The sequence below is a fragment of the Lissotriton vulgaris genome, chromosome 7 (genome assembly GCF_964263255.1).
Source record: "Lissotriton vulgaris chromosome 7, aLisVul1.2, whole genome shotgun sequence".
Classification (NCBI taxonomy): Eukaryota; Metazoa; Chordata; class Amphibia; order Caudata; family Salamandridae; genus Lissotriton; species Lissotriton vulgaris.
This window is the reverse complement of record NC_141695.1, coordinates 1477490343-1477510380: the sequence shown is the minus strand read 5'-3', so window position 1 is coordinate 1477510380 and position 20038 is coordinate 1477490343. Positions and strand designations below refer to the sequence as shown.

Sequence of the window (20038 nt, the reverse complement as noted above, 5' to 3'; positions counted from 1 at the left end):
AAGTTAATAAGTTGAGTACCATTATTTGGGTAGAAATAACACCTGCTGATTGCGGTGCTTGGACAAGACAGGAGTATGCCAACACGCTCTACATACATTGGGCCTGATGCTCAAAAGAGGCTGAGCGTAGTGCACTTTTTTTGCACCGCAGGTGAATAAGTCCCCCTTCTGTAGTGAGTAAGAGGGATGGTGAAAGCCCCGGCAGTGCAAAAGTACTGTATGCAAAAATCACAAACCAACCCTCCTAATTAAGATTAACTGGGAAGGGATCTAGCAATTAGAATACTGGGATGTGGATCTGCTGTGCCATGCAGACCTCGTCGTTTCCAGCATTTGCAAGTATTCACAATTATCTGCAAATCTATTCCTGTCCCATCAATAATAGCTTGGTGGTCACTTTGATTTTTGGAACTTTTTTTTAGAAGAACCCATTTTGACTGGAAGGGAAGCGCAAACATTCACTAACCTTGCCCTGTGGCTCTGATTCTACTTTGCACTACTTTTTGCATTGTTAAATGAGACTTTGGATTTTTAAAGTAGTCTGTACTGAATGTGAACACAAAGTTTTTGGTACATTAGGGTCATCGCTCCTCCTCCTCCTTGGATGGATGAAAATTTGAAAAGATAGATGGGAGGGCGGTAGACTGGCCATTATGAAAGGCGAATACCACCTTTGGCAAAAAGAATGGACTTCCACACCTGCTCCCTCACCAATAGCCAACTGGCTGAGAAATGTGTCCCAGATCTGGCTGACACGAAGGTCCAGTCGATGGCAATGGTGGTTACCCTCAGCAGGCATGCCTGGACAGGCTGTACTGGATTTTGTGGTGACGTCTAGGCGGCCATAACAGATATGCCCTTTGACACGGAGAGACTCTTCTGCGGACAAACAGACTACACTTTAATAATAACATTTGTAAAGCGCATGGTTATGCCATCTCGGCGTGTCCCCACGCTAGGTGAGAGGGGGGAGAAATAGATCACCAGACAGATTACCACAACATAGGCACCTTGCGCTAAACAGAAAACAGGTGGGTTTTCAACAGCTTTCTGAATTTAGCTTCAGAGCATTCAAGCCTCACTAAGATGGGCAGACTATTTCAGTCCTGAGCCGCCAGAACCCGGAAAGAACGACCTCCCATTTTGGCCTTCTTCACCTTGGAATTACCAACTGTCTCGTCCCGCTGGATCTAAGAGACCTGCTGGGAACATACTTGGTAACTAGGTCTCCTAGATAGGCTGGACCCACATTATGGACAATGCGGTGACATATGAGGAGCGTCTTGAACAATACTCTTTTCTTGACTGGGAGCCAGTGCAATGAGTCAAGAGCCCTTTTCGATGCCGCTCTCCTAGGCTGCATGAGCGCCAGCCGAGCAGCGGCATTCTGTAGAACCTGTAATCTCCCAAGGCCCCTTGCAGTGGCTCCCAGATAGAGTATGTTCCCATAGTCAAGACGGGATGTGATCAATGCATGTATCAACGTCTTCCTGGTCCCCAATGGGAGAAGATCCAATGTTTTCCGTAGTTTTTTTAATACTCCAAAACCTTTCCCTACTACCCGTTGGATGTGACCCTCATAGGAAAGAGTGGGATCCACCCAAATCCCAAACTTTTTCGCTTCAATGCAAGGGGTCGGGATAGGACCCAGGCACGGAGGCCACCACTCCGAGGTCCAACTCGAGTGGTTACCACCCACCACAAATTCCTACGTCTTGCTGCCGTTCAACTTTAAACAGTTCCTGTCCATCCAGGCGGCAAGCTCCTGCATACAGGCTCTGAAATTTGAAGACGCAACCCTGGGTACTTGGGATAGGGAGATCACAAGCTGGGTGTCATCAGCGTACGACACTACCTCTACTAAGGGACTAAGGGCAGAGCCCTGAGGAAATCCCTGTTCTAATTTAATATCTTTGGAGTAGTGTACACCCTGCCTTACCTAAAAACTACGCCCGATTAGAAAGGATTTTAGCCACTTCAGGGCAGCACCCGTGACACCACCTTTGTTCAGACACTGCAGCAAGGTGTAACGTGCTACAGTGTCAAACGTGGCACTAAGATCTAGCATAATGAGTGCCATGGTGTGTCCTGCATCAGCCCCTTTTCTGAGGGTTTCCGTGGCGCGGAGTTGAGCGGTTTCTGTAGAGTAGCCCGCCCGAAATCCCGATTGAGAGGGATGAAGGAGACCTGAGTCTTCCAAATGGGCCATAAGTTACTTTTGCCAGATAAGGCAGGAGTGCAATAGGTCGCAGATTTTCCAATCTGTCTAGACTGACATTCGTTTTTTTCCTGATTGGAAGAACAGTTGCACGTTTCCAAGCATCAGGCAACATGTGTTGAGTAATGAAATATCCAGCACGTGTCGGATGAAAGGTTCAAGCGTGTCCAAGCTAGCTCCCATCACTTTTGGTGGAGCAGGGTCTCTGTGAAAGCCAAATTTTACACTCACACAAATACTCTTTAGGGACTCAGAAGGGGGGACCGTGAAATTACTCAGTCTCAGCCCAGAACTACTGTCCTGCACCTGTTCTTTGAAGTCAGCCCCACCAACGGCACTCCCTGAGAAGGATGAGTAAATTTTCTCCACTTTCTCAGAGAAGTACTCCGCTATCCGATTTGAAGTGGAAACACAAGCTAGAGTGAGCTTGCTGTATCTAGCCTCCCCAGCCAAGAAGTTCCACATGCATTATTGTAACTCTTGCGTTTTCGCACTACAGAGGAAAAATGTGGTTCTCCATGGAATCAAGTCAAGTCAAGTCAAAGATTCTTTATTTTGATTAATTTAAAATCATAAAAGGGCATAGAATCACATACATCCTAAAAACAGATAAAAACTGTTAAAAACATACAATATACATTTCATTATCACAGTTCCAGGTCACACTATTTACAATACAAAAAAGAATTCATCACCTACAGGGACAAGTCCAGTTACTGGCCAGCCCTATTTTCCCTGTGCAACCCTCCGGTTAATTACATACGGGCTCTCCTTCTGTTCTGAATCCGAATGGCGGCCACTAAAAAACACGCTACACTATACGTGACCTGCATAGTACTGAGCATTTGTAAATAGAGCAGCGCCGGCCTCACTTGTACGAAGCCGACTTTCCGCAATAATGGATTTAGAAATGTCTTCCTTGGCTCTAAGTAATACTCACAAAACATCACACAATGTAGAGTGTCCTGTGTGGAAAGCATGTCACAAGAACAGGGAGGTGAGTTTTCAGATTTTGCCCCAGCCTGGGAAAGTACCCAGGGTGAGTGTATTAAATTGAACCTAAATCTAACCAATAAAAAGCGATGAAAGGGCTTGGTTACAAATGTTAGGTACGGTTAAATGGAGGGGGAAGTGTCTAGCAAATAATTGTTTCTGACCTCCGGTTTCCTCAGCTCCCGCTCTTCCCTTTCTAGCAGATTCAAAGAATTTTGTTTAATCCATCCTAGGTCCTTTTTAATTAAGCCCTCTGGTGCGGTATACAATTCCGGGCGCCCAAGCCTAAAGCACGCCGCTCTAACATACTTTAGCCAAGGGATCTTATTTTCCTTATCCAGGGCTACACAATCTTTTAGGATCTGGTGGTTTAGTGTTGATGTGTTTTATCTAGGAACCCGATTCAATATTGTGACCTTATGCCCCTATACGGCTATAATCAATAAATATCCCTATAATGGCTTAATACTCAAAGCCATATTTCAGTAAATCGCCTCTGCAGTCCATGACACGGCAGAAGCCACTTCCTTAGATTCCTAGAGAGCACACCGAGTTCTTTCGACACACCAAACCCCCAGCAACCTGGGAAAGCCCCGCTTGCATTGTTTTGATTTGTAAGAGAACTCCTGCGAGCACTGTAAGAACGGCCAGTTCTTAGTGACATCTTTATTGACGTCTTATGTCCAAACCTTACGTCAAACTCTGCACCTTTCAGGTATAAATATACCAACGTTGCCTTAAGCAAACACACGGTGGTGATTCTGGAGCGGAGCAGCTAATCTACTTTCCGAGAGCCCAGCAGAAGCGAGAAGCCCACGGACGCTGCCCCTCCTCCCTGACGCGCTGAGAAAGACGCTGTCTTTCCTCCTGCCGAGAAAATCCAGCTCCGGCGTTTCCAGCCTACCCTTGCGGGTGACTGGGATATCGGGTCCTGAGAGGGAGATACCAGACCTCCTACATTCTATTCCCAAGGTACAGTGCTGAATAAACCATTAGAGAGAATTCTTGAACAGATCCTTGGCAACAAACCTACTTAACTTAAACTGCTACTTACTTACTCCTTCCCACGTATTAGGCTTAGGTCAGGTACACCGGGGTAGGCGTATTTTAGAAGCACCAGTTGAGCACGTTAGCCTATGTATATATGTATATATATTTTATCCATTTTAAAGTGTCTTATGGCTAAGAAACCATATCAATGCTTTTACAGTATTATTTCATAATACTCCTTTTACTGTACGTACTTTACTTTATAACAAGTATTGCAATTGTGGCAATTCATTTCTCTTGCATGAGTAGAAAGACTGCTCAATAAATAATACCTTTTATTGAAAACGCCCGTCTCTCTATTCTCTGCACCCTGGTGAAATTAAATATGCACAACTGACTGAGTGAAATAGCTGTCTATTATTTCACACGACTCTAGAGATTGACTCTTATTCTGAGGGAGCAAAGTTGTCATGTTTATACGGTTGTAGGAAGCTGAATCCCTTCTTTTCTGAGCCAGGGAAGCTGATCACTTCCTATTCAGTCAAGAAAGTTTCCAGTGACCTCTGAGCTAACTGGGGCAAACCTAAATTAAGTCTAACATAGTCAGTAGAGACCTAGAAGACTTCAGTCCTACGTCTAAACTGCTGTTTATGTTATTCCAAAGGCAGGGCCTATAGGGAAAATAGGAACTACACTACAGTGTTATCTCGTCGTTTAGCCACACTTTTGCCCAGCATAAAAGTGGGGCCATTTTGAGGTGGTCTAGTATATACCCCATACCTAGTTCGGTGTGTATGGTATAAGTCGGGCTCGACTGGGGTAACGACAGGAGTGATCTGAGGAACCTGTTTTCTGCAACTTGGATTTTATTTGGAGCAGTGTATCAAGTCCTTTTGATAGTGTTGGGCTTTAGTTTTGCCAAAGATGCTCAAACTACCAAACTCTTTTGGGAAGGATCGGTCAGAAACAATTTAAGATCAGAAGGTGTAGGGGTATGCTGCAAGCAATCTGCCTGTGGACTGCCGGGCTAAAGAGCATTTCTACTTGCAGCCAGCACCAGTTCTAGCAAAGTTTTGTGAAAAAGCAGAAGAGAGTATGTAGCCGATAAAGCCAGAAGCAGTGTTTCTCTAAGAATGTTGGATTTTTTTCTGGCAGAAAGAAGTGGGAACTTGAGCAATTCCTTGCTCTGTTGTTAATGTGAAAACCTCCTCAGAATGAGAGCCCAAAGGATAAGGGATACTACCTTCATTAGACACTTCAAGGACAGTGGATTATTTTAAAGGTACAGAAAGAGCCCTGAGTCTATGAGATATGGACGAAGAGATCATCAGACTTTGAATTACGCTCCTCCAACCTCTTAAAATCCAGGATGGGTATATCCAGCGAATCTAAATTTGAGCCCCCGATTTCCTTCATATGTGCAAACTTCTGGATTCTGGGAACAAAGGGCTGGTCCTCACACAAGGTTTTCATCTTCTCTATGACCACCTATAGAATGGTGTCCAATAGAGAAACCTGAGGTGGTGTTAAATGTGACAACAAAAGTGACAGTGAAGATAAATCAGACCAGCGACCTAGACGGCTCAGCTTCTTTGAAAGGGGTGTCAAGGCCAAAGCCTATGGAGACAGAGTAGCATTGAATATGAAACGCCAATCTTGAGATGTCTGGCCCACCTTCGGAAGCCAAAAGGGATCCAGAGGGAGGAGTGACAGCCAGAAAAAACGCCTGCAAAAATCCAATGACCTGAGACGGATTGACAGATGGAGTCCGGAACGTCAATCTAATTGTTTTAATAAACAGTATCGCTTTGAGGAGTATGGGGAAGAGATCGTTATCAGAGATTAGCAACACCATCTCTCTAAATAGTCTCAGCAGTAGGACTGTTTACTCAAGGAGAGGAGAACTTCTCCTTTTGATAGTGTTTTTACAAGAAAATATTTTGATGAATCCCTTCCTGTCAGGAAACTTACCTGTGGGAGGGGTCAGGAAACTTACCTGTGGGAGGGGATGAATTGGGAGTGTCTGAATGGGCCAGATGCAGAAACATTTTGGTTTCTGCTTCCTGAATGCACTCTAATGGATGCATGAGCAAGTGTCACATGCCAAACGATTGTGATCAGACTCTGACACCACATGCAGATGTCATAGGGATGTGACAGGGACATTTCTTTGCAACATCAACATCATCCATTGAAGAAGCATTGTTTAAAATATTGAGGTCTTGATAAACATCAAATATAAGCTCTAGACCTGTGTCAGCAGGACATAGAAAAACAACAACTGATGTGAAAGCACCCACCAGGGCAGCTATGTAAGCTGGTGTTGTCCCTTCCCGGATGGCTGGCACTGGGAATAGAGTAACATTGCGTCTCCTGGTAGCACTGAAGGACTATTACTTGGGGAAAATGTTCCATCCTGACAACTGGATTTTTAAGGTGTATAATCTGCAGGAAGAAATATTAATCAAAGCAATTTTTTAGCCATCTAGTGAGGACTAATGACCCAACAGCATGCAGGAGGCAGTCCCCTATGGGAGACCTCGCTAAGATGTACTTGTGTTTTTGGAGGTTACAGGCCCAAATCAGGAATATAAAAGAAGTCCAATGTATGAGAAGTCAACAAAATGGAAAAATAATCTTTTAAAGGTGCTGATTGCACTCTGAAGTGGGAATGTTCATGTGACATATTACAACTAGGCTCCTGGTTTTCCGTTTTTACTGATTTTTACATATAAATACATTATATTATATTATATATTTCCTTTGTCTGTATTTATATTTAGAAACTGCAAAATACTAGAAAATGTTCCCGTGCTGCCGTGCTCCAGTGCACAAGACTATGTACATCACACAGGAAATGTGCGCAATGCTGCGATGCGGGTCTTTAACAGAATCATCCCGGAGCGTGCTGTGGCCAAGGGGCTTTGATGGAAAGTTTGAGGGCAGGAATGAGCTGTTCGCTGCCAGGTATAAGGGGGGTCGCTAGCCTGATGCAGGGTGGGTAGGAGACAGTACGGAAACCGCATCCAAGGTTACAGCACTGCGGAAATGCGCTCAGTGCTGGATTACCGCTGCTGCACACAATGTCCATGTATTTTGCTACTGACGTTCCTTAAGGAAAACAATGTGGTGGTTTGAGAACACGATATGTCTCAGCAGAAAGCATAGGTGTGTGTAATACCATCCGCTGATGTTTCACCTGAGGAACATGTCTTTTATTGCAACCCGAGTCACCCATATTCCAAATAAACAATTCTACTGTCCTGTGTAAAAGGCAGCTCTTTACGTTTTGTTGTTTAAGTCACTGAGCACAGGGGAGTCCTGTAGACACTGCCCGCAGTCTGGTGTCTTCCAGGCATAGGCAGAGTGGAGATGCAGGGGCTCTAAGAAGGGTTGAAAACAAAGCCTTGCTAGCAAGTGAATGTTTTTTTTTAAAGACCTGTGAAGTACTCGGGTGCGGCTCTGAGTGTGCCCGGGAAGCTGTCTCAGCCCGGGCTGACACACACGATGGGGGAGAGAGGAGGAAGCCCTTTGCGCCAAATATGTGTTGCACGCCTGGTGGGAGAGATGGCTCCACTGTGCAACCGGGAACCTGTACAATCCATGCTAATGAGGTCTGATCACTTGGACACTAGTCAGCGCAATGTGAGTGCTTGGCATGGATGTTTTGACTGGTTTGTGAAACAATGCAGGGGAGACAGCTACCTACAGATCTGTACATTCATCCTCAAAGTTCGACCGAATAGAACACTAATCCCCTCCAGCTGAGCCCTAGCCAAACAATTGATTGAAATTCGTCAAAATGTATTCCCTCATCCATGCAAGCAGCTATTGACTTCCGATGTCTCCCCTCTCATACATTGCCGGTGGCAGTGCCTCACATAACAACCGAGCGCATGTGTGCAATGTCAATTTAAAATGTGGAAAAATACTAGATGTAGCATCGCCTTTTGCTTGTTGCAAAATAAATGTGGATAAATACAGAAAAAATGCCCAAAATATAAATATGGATAAATACAGACGGAAATGGCAAAAAAATAAATACCATAAAACCGGGAGCCCGAATTACAACCCATCTCTTTGCTTACTAATGCTGTCCTGTAAAAAGAGAGGCTTTCTTTAGACTAGTGAAGGGTTCTTAATGTTCAGGTTTATATGGGAACAGTGACACAGATTTCTAAGTCAGTTGGTTGCCACCAGGCATATGAAGTCAGAATTTTAATCATTGACTTAGGGCGTAAGACAAATGGGTCAGTAGACCACCAAAGACAGTGTTTCAACTAGGAAGAAATACAGTTGCACAAGTTACTGTTATGCGATGTGTGTCACCTTTACAACACCTTCAAAACATTTGCTAAGTAATCACTTGCTATCACTCGGAGGTGATCACACTGTAATTACCTTGAAACACTCCTTGGATCGGTTTTTCCACCCGGGCACTGTAATTGCTAAAGTCTTCCTCAGACATGACCCCTCCATATTCATGAATCTGTTGTGAACAGGGAACACAGTCAGACCATAATAGAGACATTCTGAACTGTATGACACGGGTGCTGGATATAAAAGTTTAGGTGAGGTTCAAAACAGTAACATAGCAGATGCACTTGCTGCATGTTGTAAATGCTATTGTGAGCATCTATGCTAACTGGAGTAAAAGATGGAGACCCAACTTTGCATTGCACTAGGTGACATTTTAAACAAAAACAGGTTAACAATGTTATATTCATAGTTGGTGATACAGGCAGTAATGCTGAGTTGGCACACAATTCTAGGAGGCATGGAGTTTGTGAAACACTGATCCTAGAGGCCCAGGCTCTTGGAGCATATGTTGTGTTCTAAACATATGCCAATTAGTTCAAAATGCTCTTTTGTCATCCTACTGAATCAAGGAAGGGCAGACCTGGCTGTCAAATGTTGTCCCAGCTGTAGAGATGCATAGCTGCAAGGAGGCATCCATTGAATGACTTCATAGCGTCTCATAACCAACAGACATTAAATAAACCAAATTAGTTGAAAGCTTATTGTTAGAGATTGTTAGTGATACAGGTCTGGGTAAAGAAACCTCTTCTTTCAAACTCACAGAATGACCGATTCACTGCCTCCTCTACTCATAAAAGAGTACTGCAGTCCACCTGAGACTCTTGGACAAAAACCCATTTCATAGAAGTGAAAGATAAGTCCCAATTCTAAGATTCATTACTAATTTTAATTGACTTTTTGCAGTGGTGGCTTTTTCCCCCTCATATCCTGTCAGGTGTTTCTGTAGATTTCCTCTTTCCTCTGCCTATCACTTTGTCTCTGCTGACATGTTTCCATGACTCTGAAAGCTTCTAACAAAAGCATGGAACATTCACAGTCAAAATGTCTTGCTTATTTCATTACTACTGCCATGTACCTTGTGTCTGGTCCCACTATGTTCACCTCTCCAGAATTTAAGTCGTGACAAATATTGCTGTCTCTTAACTTACTTGAAACAAGAAAGTCCTCATAAAACATGTTATATTTAATACCTAATTTCCACATGAAAAACGACAATTTACCGACCACACTAAATATCTTACCCCATGGTAATGGTACTTACACCTGCAATTAGGGACACACACTCTATTGTCAGAGAGCACTTTAGACCCCAAACCCTGACTTCTGGGAAGAACCTCACACTAACATGCAAGACGGAAACGACCAACTGGATAAAGTTGCTCTAAAGACGTGTCTAAAAGAAAACAATACACATGAGCATATCCAGGCCTACAGCAGCAACAAACATTAATGGTACTGCAGTGGAGAGACACCTATGTATTGGCTCTGTCATGCTCTTGCTTGCTGAAGGCACAAGAGGACATTTCAAGGGAACCTAAATGTCATTATCCAACTAACAAAAGTCTTTGCCACAGAACTGCCAAATTATGTTGCAACATCAACATGCAAGATAAAACTGCAATTCAATTATATGCTTGACCTAATCTTAAAAATGTAGATCTGATCACAGCCAACACCAGCCTGCCATTTATTTTCATGGTAACTACTGGTAGCCGTCAGAAATGATGTAAGCCTTGGGTTCTCAAAATACATTTATGTAAATCAAATACCCAAATCAGCAAGCACCATCAAGCAATGGACAATCCTGAAAGGCGTCAAAGGTATTTAGAAAAACAAAAACAACTCCACACTCTTCTTCACAATTTGCAGTGGTTCACACCTGATGAAGGAAGGTTATCAATAAAAATTCTCTGCAATCATGGAAGCCAGAGGATTTCTACCGTGCTTGTCATCGGATGAAGATTCGGTTCCAAAGTTTTAAAAGTTGTTTTGCAAGCAATGGAACGTGTGATGTAATGTTAGGAATATGTTGTTTCACCTAGTACCGTAGAAACCTGAAAAGATTTCAGTTGCTTAGGGAGAGCTTCCAAGTCTGGTCTGACTTACTGTTTATGGAAATCGTACTATCATTTGGGACATCCTCAGGTAGAAAACATACTGAATAAAATACATGTATTCAATAAAAAGAAGTGGCAAATACCCGTGGGAATCTTTAGATTTTGTCAATCTTAGACCCCGAGAAGTACAATTGTGCACTTGAGATTCTTTATGGTTCCCGATGACCACAACTGTTTTGCAGATCTCCACTCACAAATACCCTCTAGAGCTGCCGCAGACGACAGCTTCTTCCTGTTAGGTCAGGTTTCATTAAAAAAACGATAACAGATGCCACCTTTTTGTACTTTAGATGTAATCTTTATCCCTCAATTTTCAAACGGAATTATCTTAAATTCTCAACTACCTTTGCTTTTTTCTTTGCTTCTCTTGTTATTTTTCAATTGGTGAAATAGCATCAACACCAAAACTTAGAAATTAACCACAAGACATGTTTCCCGAACAAATAAAAACACTGACAAATGCTCATTTTCAAGCATCCCATCTTGAAAATACAGATGTTTAATTTTTGCCTTTTTACATTATTAACAAACACAAATCTTGGTAAAGGGTCACCAAAGCATGTTGCTGAAAAGCTGCAGATAAATGAACACTAAGGGCCTGATTATGACTTTGGCGGTCCTACAGAGGGGACGGCAACGCACTTTCCGATGCAGGACCTTCAAAGCCGTGGTACAACTGCCTGCCAGATTAGGAGTTAAATCCTGGTCTGGTGGGCGGTCCTGCGGCAGTCTGCTGGCGGCTGCTACTAGGCTTATAGAAGAGCCTAACATGTAGACCACCTCCGTCAGAGTGCCGACTACACCTTCCTACACAGTGTGGTATGCATGCCCCACTGTGTAGGAACTGGGGATACAAATCCAGAGGGGCACTACATGTGCCCCCCCCCACATGCTCCCCCGGCCCAGGAGCGTCAGGTGGCCCTGTTAGAGCCCCCTTAGTTGCCTCTCTCCCACCCTTTTCATGGTGCGCTCACCGCCATGAAATGGGCGGTGGACAGGCAACTTGTAATATGCTTGGCGGTGCAGCATTGGCACCACCTGCATATTGCTGCCTTTATCAGCACCGTCTCCGTCGCACGGGATACATGATACCAGCAGAGCTGACAGTCTCATGGAGGTCAGACCGCCACACTCAAAATACTGTGGGCGGACCTGCAGTGTAGTGGTGGTCGGACCGCCACCACGAGTACAGAGGTTTACTGGACGATCGTACTCTATCTCAGGCCCTAGGAGTCCTGAAGGTTTACTAAAACCATGCTAATCCACACAAAAGTGTGCATTTTTCATGTTTTAACAGACTGCTATGCTCTTTAATTTGAAAGCTACAGCACATTCTATCCATAGCATTGACTCATATAGCAAACTCACCTCTGACACCATATCCTGTGTTAAGTTGCTGTTGTAAAAAGCTGAAACCCCTTTGGAGCCAACAAAATCTAAAATGTCTGCCATCTCTAGCCATCGCATGAACATTCCTGGCAGCAGAGGTTGTCCTTCAGGCAGAAAAGTCTCTCGGAACTGGTGGGAAAGGTTCAAGACTTTGTGTTCACTGAGCGCTCGGGCTGTAAAACAGTAGTAGCAATCACAAGTTGAGAGTTTGTGGGACTTTTGGTGAGTAGACCACTTGCAGTAAGAGACAACTGCCTCAAGAATAACCCCCCTAATATGCCATTCACACAAAGTATACTCCACCGAACCTTCAAAGTTAAAACAAATTGAATTTTTTTAATTTTCATTTAGATATTAGTTACACTCTGGCTTTTTTTTTTAAAGCATGTCAACTAAATGCATCACACTCGTTTATTTCACACAAGACAAACATTTTTATTGATAGCATTGTTCAGAATCAACTTGCCATTTAAAGTTTAACAGTATAACATTCTTGTAGCATTTCTTTAGAGTACCCACAAATATAAATTTTGTGATTCCCAAAACCAACCTCTATGGGGGAAGTTCAGATTAAATACCCCATTTAAGCTCAGTAGGAGTAGGTTGTTTGGGTGTATATTGTAATAGGTATAGTATTGTTTCTATGACATGCAACTTAGATTTTAAAATGCATTCCGGCCAGCCACGCATTTTAGCTCTGTAACATGACATGCACTTAATATTTCTGACCATCAAAAAAAACATGACAGCACTCTTGCCATACATTTCCTAGTGTATAATAATCTTTAATTCTTCCCCATCACACTGCCGCAGACTAATCTCAGGTAAAATAGTATTAAGGGCAAATCGTTGTTTGCGGGCCAGGCGGTTAGCCCAGAGATCTTTAATCATTGAGCTGACTGCCCCAACCAATTTTGGGAACATTTGTCACTACAGTAGCCACTTCTGGTGAAGGACAAATGGGCTTCCCCCATGAAAATGGTCCTTCATCAGCCACCAACTCAGGTTTTGAGCAGCTTCTTGGGAAATCCAAATGCTGTCCATATGATATGATATGAATAATCTTTATTCGGATAAGAATATCCATAAAAGCACAGTACGTCACCACCAAAACAGATACAATAAAATATTAAAACAAATAAATATACAGTATCATCCAATACAAATACACAATACAGGGATAAAAACATAATAAAAAGGGTTTGATGGGCCTAAGAACTAGCAGCATAGATGGCATTGTGCAAAATGAGAGTCTAGAACAATTTGTGCAAATCAGCCAGTGGATTATAATAAAGTGCATTAAAGTGCAGTCAAACTTGACAGTGCAAATTGTTTTAAGTAGATCTGTGCAACGTCACCAATAATTTACATGGATAATGCATAGATGTTCAACAAAACAAAAATATCTTCCAAATGCACCCCTAAAATTATTATACAATGAGACAACCTTCACTAACGATTAAAAATATATAAAAACAAGATAAAGAGTGCATACCACATTAGGATTCATTCATTGAAGCGCAAGAGCGTACTGCAGCTTGGAGGAATGAACTTACTCTAAAAATCAGATCGTTATTTCCTAGCTTTAATATTTAAAAATATGCAAATTCAAAGTCCATGATAGCCCGAATTTTGAAATATGGGGCGAGGAACCATTTGGTATATCTTACATAAAAATTACAAAAAAGTAAAGTGTAATAGAGTTTGTTTGCTACCAGTGCCACAGGGACAGGTCAATTGCTCTAAATTTTTAATTAAACCTATTGGGAAGCAAAGTGAGTATTTGATGCTTCCGTCCCTGAGGCGATAGAGTAGGCTCCTTTTCCATCTCCCCATATCCTTTCTAAGGTATTGTTGTGGCATATGATGTTGAGTACTAGGAATCTCCAAAAGGGGCATGTATCTAGCAACAGATGGTTTGAGATGCTCAGTATCTTGTCTTTCTTTGCGATACAGGTCGTAAAGTGCCCCCTGACTGATCTTATGTTTATTCATCCCACCTCTAAAGGACATTGAAAAATATGCTCCATGTCCACACTAGCTAAACTGCTTTTTACTGCGGCTAACCAGGGTATGCAGCCGCTTTTGTTGCACATGAGGCAATCTGTGATTATTTCTCTAGTTAAGGTTGCCGCTGGATTCTGCCATATTTTCGCCCAGAAAATAGCTGGGCGCGACCTAATAAAATCCTCCACATATTGTAAGTTCAATTCCTTGTGGCATATATAATTAGGAGATGATATTAGCGCACCAAGGATTTTCCTACAGAATCTGTTCTCTTCGATTTGAATCCCACTACAATTTGCATGCCCCCAGACTTCGGCCCCATAGGTGGCAGTTGGTACACATTGCGATTTATATATCTGAATCAACGGTACCACAACCTCAGATTGTCTTGGTTGCCGAAGACTGATAATGGAATTTATTGCTTTAGTAAATTTACTTCTTGCATGGGCCATGTGGGCTTTCCATGAGCCAGATTCTGAAAAGACTAAGCCCAGATATGGGAAAAGTGCTGATGCATGTCAACAATTTATTGCCCGCTGAAATTGATTTAATACAATATTTTTTCGGCCCGCAGCTCATTATATAGGATTTTTTAAAATTTGTACACAAATCGAGATCAGCCATAAAGGACACAAATCCCTTGACTAAAGTGCGATGTGCATTGGGCGCGCGACCCATAAGGACCGCATCATCTGCATATTAAAGCACGGGCAGTAATTTACCGTTAATTTTGGGAACATTACTAGACTTTTTGACAGGGAGTTATGTAATTCATTATTGTAAAGTATAAAAAGCAGAGGGGCCAGAACACAACCTTGTCTGACCCCTCGGCCAATGGTGATGTCCCCAGAAACCCCCCCGTTGTTACTTATCCTCACCCTTGCCTTCAGGTCCCTTTGCAAATAAGCCAGAAAACAAACCAGTGCCTCATCCAACCCATAATTTAAAAGAATTTCCCATAAACGTGATCTGTTAACAAAATCGAATGCGGAGGATAAATCCATAAAACCTCAATAAAGTGGAACTTTTTGTGCAACCGTGTATTTCCCCAAAATAAGATTCAAATTTAAGCACTGTTCAACAGTTCCAACAATACTTCTAAAGCCCAGCTGACAACAGTTCAAAATGTTGTTATCTTACGCCCAAAGCCTGATTCTGTTAAAAACGACCCTACCCAGGATCCTCAGGGTGTTGTCAATCAAAGAAATAGGGCGGTAGCAGCTGGAGTTGGATCGGTCCCCTTTTTTAAAAATGGGCACGATAATACTAGTCGACCAGGTGCTCGGGATGGTTGCATTAGTCAAGTTGTTAAAAACATTGCATAAAAGGGGAGCCCAAAAGTCTGGTTCCTGTTTAATAAGATCAATAGATAACCCATCTGGACCTGGTGCTTTATTGCCAAAGCTTTGATGTAAGGCCTCTTCAACTTCAGATATTGTTATGATGACCTTTAGGACTTGGGTACAAAAATTATTGCTGGTAGTTATTGAGGAAGCGGTGTAAATTCCAGCAAAGTGCTCCTCCCATAGCTCTCTAGATATATTACAGCTTATGGGGGTGATATTTGTATCCATGGACTTCATGCTTTTAACTTCCTTCCAGAAACCATTTGTGTCCTTTAGGGAGGGAGCCCTAGCTAGATTGTCCCAGCATTCTTTCAGTATCTCGTCTGAGCGTGTTTTAGTGGCTTTCTTGTAGCGGGCTCTTAATGACGAGAAGGGAAGGTGGGAACAAATGTACAAGACATTTCAAAAATCTATTTATGATGGAAGATTTAAATAAAGAGGGCTGGTCCGGCAGCTGCAAGAAGGCAGAAAGATACCCTTTCAGATTGCCCAGAGCAGAGTCCTGCTGGGCAAAGTGTCAAAATAAAAAGTTAAATATCTGAAAAGGAAGCAGAATGAGGGTCAAGAGACCTTTCTGTACAATATAATACAAATGTTGTCCATCGGCAGGCGTACTCCATCTTGGTGGAGGGATGCCCTGCTGCCAAGATAACATTGCAGACTTCTGGAGGTAGGTCAAAAGCTGTCAAAGGTCACAGCTCAATCTTCACGCAAGAAGGCATAGAGTTGACAGGTTCCGGTGGAGAACCATCCCCTGCTGCCAACAGTGGATCCTTCTGAAGGAGCATCAATGGTCATGCTGAGACGCTCAGGATACCAGACTCCTCGTGCCTAGTCAAGAGCAACAAGGATGACTTGTGCCCGGTCGTTCCTGATTTTCTTGAGACCTCTGGTCATAAGTGGTATGGGCGTAAAGGCGTAAAGTAGGCCTATAGTCCACTCGAGATGAAAAGCGTCTCGGAGCGAGAGCTGCTTTGGAAAATCCAGCACACAAAACTGCTGACATTGTGTGTTCTCAGCAGAGGCGCAGATCTAACCAAGGCTCTCCCCACTGCAGAAAGAGACCTTGTGCCACCTCCAGATGGAGACGCCATTCGTGATCCACTAGGCATTGACAGTTGAGTTTGTCCGCTCTGGAGTTCAGGGAACCTGCCAGATGTTGAACTACCAGGGATATACCCTGCTGTTGCAGCCATTTCCAAAGAGTACACAACTCCACCCCACCCTGTATGTTGCAGAATCACATGGCGGTTGTGCTGTTTGTGAACACTTGTATCAGCCTTCCCTTGATGGAGGGTAGAAAAGCTTTCAATGGCACTCGGATTGCTCAGAGCTCCAGTATGTCTATGTGGAGCCCAGATTCCATCGGAGACCAGAGTTCTCTGATCTCTACCTCTCCCAGATGGCCACCCCAACCCAGAAGTGATGCATCTGTCACTACTGTGAGATCTGGTTGGGAAAGGGACAGGAGTCTACGTCTGACCTAATTGCAGTATATCAGCCACCACTGCAGGTCTTTTGCAGTTCCCTCACATGAACTGGACAATGTAGGAGAGATTCCCCTGGTTCTGCGCCTACTGGAACTTCAGGTCCCACTGCAGAGCCTGCATATGCCTTCTGGCATGTGTTACCAGTAGGATACAGGAAGCCATAAGGCCCAGCAGCCTCAGTCATTCTCATCAAAACCCTGGATAGAGGCTGAAACATCGGTATTATACCCTGAATATACTGGACTCGCTGCTTGGTAGAATAAGTTCAAAACTGCACTGTGTCCAGAACAGCTCGGAAATAAGGGAGGTCTGATAAGGAGTCAGATGTGACTTTGGCACGTTGATAGTTAACCCCAGCGAATGCAGGTTTGCCGTAGTCTGGAGGTGAGGTACGACATCCTGTGATGAGCCCGCCTTCAGCTGCCAGTAGTCGAGATAGGGGAAGACTGGCCCCTCTGATCTGCTCAGATTATCTGCGATCACCATCACCTTGTTGAACACCCACTGGGGGTTGCTAAGGCCAAATGGAAGTGTAGTAAGGTGGATATCTGACTATATGGTTGCCCCAACTTTTTGCCTAGTGTTTAGCTGGTTTTCGACTTAGTTGGCCTGGGATCCTGCTAGTCAGGGCCCCAGGCTATCTGCTCTCACTGTAAAATGGACTCCATGTAATTTAGGTACATCTCCAATTGGATATTGGGTCACCTTATGAGCCCTTGTATAGTGTAAAGAAAAACCAAAGTGGGTGATGGACGGAGCGTTGACAATACAAACACTCACCCCCAGTCAACTGATCTGGGTTTAATCCATCACCGTTCTTTAGCTCACTCCGCCACCAGGATGCTTGTTTCTGGTCCAGGAAAGACATGGCTTGGCAGTTCGGGCTGGACTGTTCCCATGAGGCACAGGGTCAGACTGATTTGCATATGGCCATGTCTGAACTGGGGTGGCTGAGTGAGCTAAAGAATGGTGATGGATTAAACCCAGATCATTTGACTGGGGGTGAGTGTTTGATTTGCTCAACCGCTCCCTCCATCACCCCCTTTTGCATTGCTTTCCCCTGTATAGTGTACCATAGGTACCCAGGGCATAGGTGCATCCAAGGCCTACCAGGGGCTGCAGCATGTATTATGCCACCCCTGGCTGGCCATCCAAATTGACACAACTGGATGATCACTCAGCTGGGGCAAGGTCGTGTAATCCCCCCTTGCTTAGGTATAGTATCCCTATACCATTACCATTACATACAGACACATATATACCTTTAAGTCACTCCTATGGCAGGCCTTGACAATCCTGAAGGCAGAGTGCTTGGTTTTATGTGAGATGGTGCTCTAGTATGTGCTGAGCCTGTCTGCAGCTTTCGGAACCATGTCCTTATAGCTGTTCTATGATATAGCCATACCATATACTCTTAAGTGCATTATAATCCTCGCCGTTAATGCTAACTTTGGGTTGGCTTTATCAAAACATGTTGTGTGAGGTGTCATACGCTTTGGAATACTACCCCCCCCCCCCCTGTCGGCGGGGGTAGCATTCCACCCTTCTATAGGGAGAAGACATGTAGTTGTAGCTTTACCCGGTTAAAGTTAAACAGAGCATTAGCATCACAAAATGGATGCTGCTGCCACAGACACAAGTCTGCCTCCTGCAGCTGGGAGCCCTTCCAGCGAGGGAGGCTTGGACAATAGGTTTCCTGCCTTGCTAGCACCTCCCCAGACAGGCTATACTGTATTGGGGCAGGGTGGGTTGAATGAAATGAGACACTGCCTGGGGCACACAAGGTGCTCCATGCATAGCCCGGTTCAAACCAGTTGCTGGGGCACTCCAGCCCCAGCTCTGGCACGAAACTGGACAAAGGGAAAAGGGTGTAACCACCCCCTTCCCAGGTTCCACCCATAGGAGGGACCTAGCAGGTAATCCAGCCCCTTAGAAAGGTATAAAGCTAGGAGCTGAGTCTAGAGACTTTAAATTATCCTAAACTGAAACTCTGAAACAAAACTCTGGACCTTCGACATTCTACTGCAACTAGAAGACTGAAGAATCTCCCTTGTGGTCAAGGAATGACCACCCAGTGCAAACAGGCACCATCAGTGACTTGCCGGTTTGCTTTGCCAACTCTCCCGCCGTAGCCCGATTACTTAGCGACGCAGCCTCTGGACTTCCAGACTTCTCTGACCCCGACCCACATCCACAGCAAAGCTGAGACCTGTGGCGGACATGAGAGACGTGGGGCCGGACTACCTGCAGTACCTGCTTTTTGCTAACTGTGCAGCTTCTGAGGCGTCCTCAAAGTTGTGCATTGGACCCTGAGAAGTCCAAACCCCGAGCCGTAAGTGCACCGAAGCTCAGCCCTCCACACTCCACGAGTGCTGCGTGGGGCCTGCTCTTGGATTTCTCCTCGACGCGTCTTCGCGGTTGCTATCCCGCTGGCTAGTAGCCCTCCTGAAGACATCTTTACGAAACACCGCTTGCCTGGTTGCTCCGGGCTTGGTCCTGCATTCCTGTAAAGGGGAAGCTCCCCAGACCTTGCTGGTCTGAACAGAAGCCGATCTTCCCTTCCTGTGTGGGTTGCCTTTGCCAAGGCTTGTTGACTCCAATCCGGAAGCCGACACCGCCAACAGCGAGATCCTTCGTGGACAGTCCATATCCAGCTCCTGGTCGTCGTCGATGCCTCTTGGTCCCCGTGGCTGCAGAGACAATCTTCACTTCTTCATCTGTTTGCAGCTCGACATCGCCTGGTTCCTTCCTGGTTCCTTCCTGGTCACAGGTTAGTGATCCAGACTCTGTCCCCTCTGCTTCGATCCACCCTTGGATCCAACCGGACATCTTCCCCCTGGTCGCTTGCAGCATATTTGTGCAGTTCTCCATAGGATTCGACAATGAAACCCGTCACGAAAGAACACCTATGCACCCGGCTTCCCTGGGTGAGGTAACTCGAGTACTCCGGTGCTCCCGTGGGTAATAACTATCCAAGTGTCCTACTTTAACTGGGTTTTCCGGTAGTCCACCAAGAAGTGTCCGAAATCAACTCCTTTGTTAACTTTAAGTTCCCTTTGAAAGTCTATGAGAACCCGCGTGTGTGTTTAGACACTGCACACGCATCCTGTGAGACTCCTACTTCCTAACCTGTGGTTGTTCAGTGTAGTCCCAGCGATTCCCTAGGCC

At 44.4% G+C, this 20038-nt stretch overlaps 1 protein-coding gene across 1 annotated transcript in view; it reads right to left on the bottom strand.

The window, feature by feature from the left end:
• GGT7 (gamma-glutamyltransferase 7) overlaps positions 1-20038 on the bottom strand; it is a 377510-nt gene that overhangs the window by 138629 nt on the left and 218843 nt on the right. The window contains exons 7-8 of the mRNA XM_086932278.1: positions 12007-12200; positions 8603-8690 (exon numbers count right to left, since the gene is read on the bottom strand). Coding sequence (XP_086788404.1) covers positions 8603-8690; positions 12007-12200 — 282 coding nt within the window. The remainder of the gene's footprint in view (positions 1-8602; positions 8691-12006; positions 12201-20038) is intronic.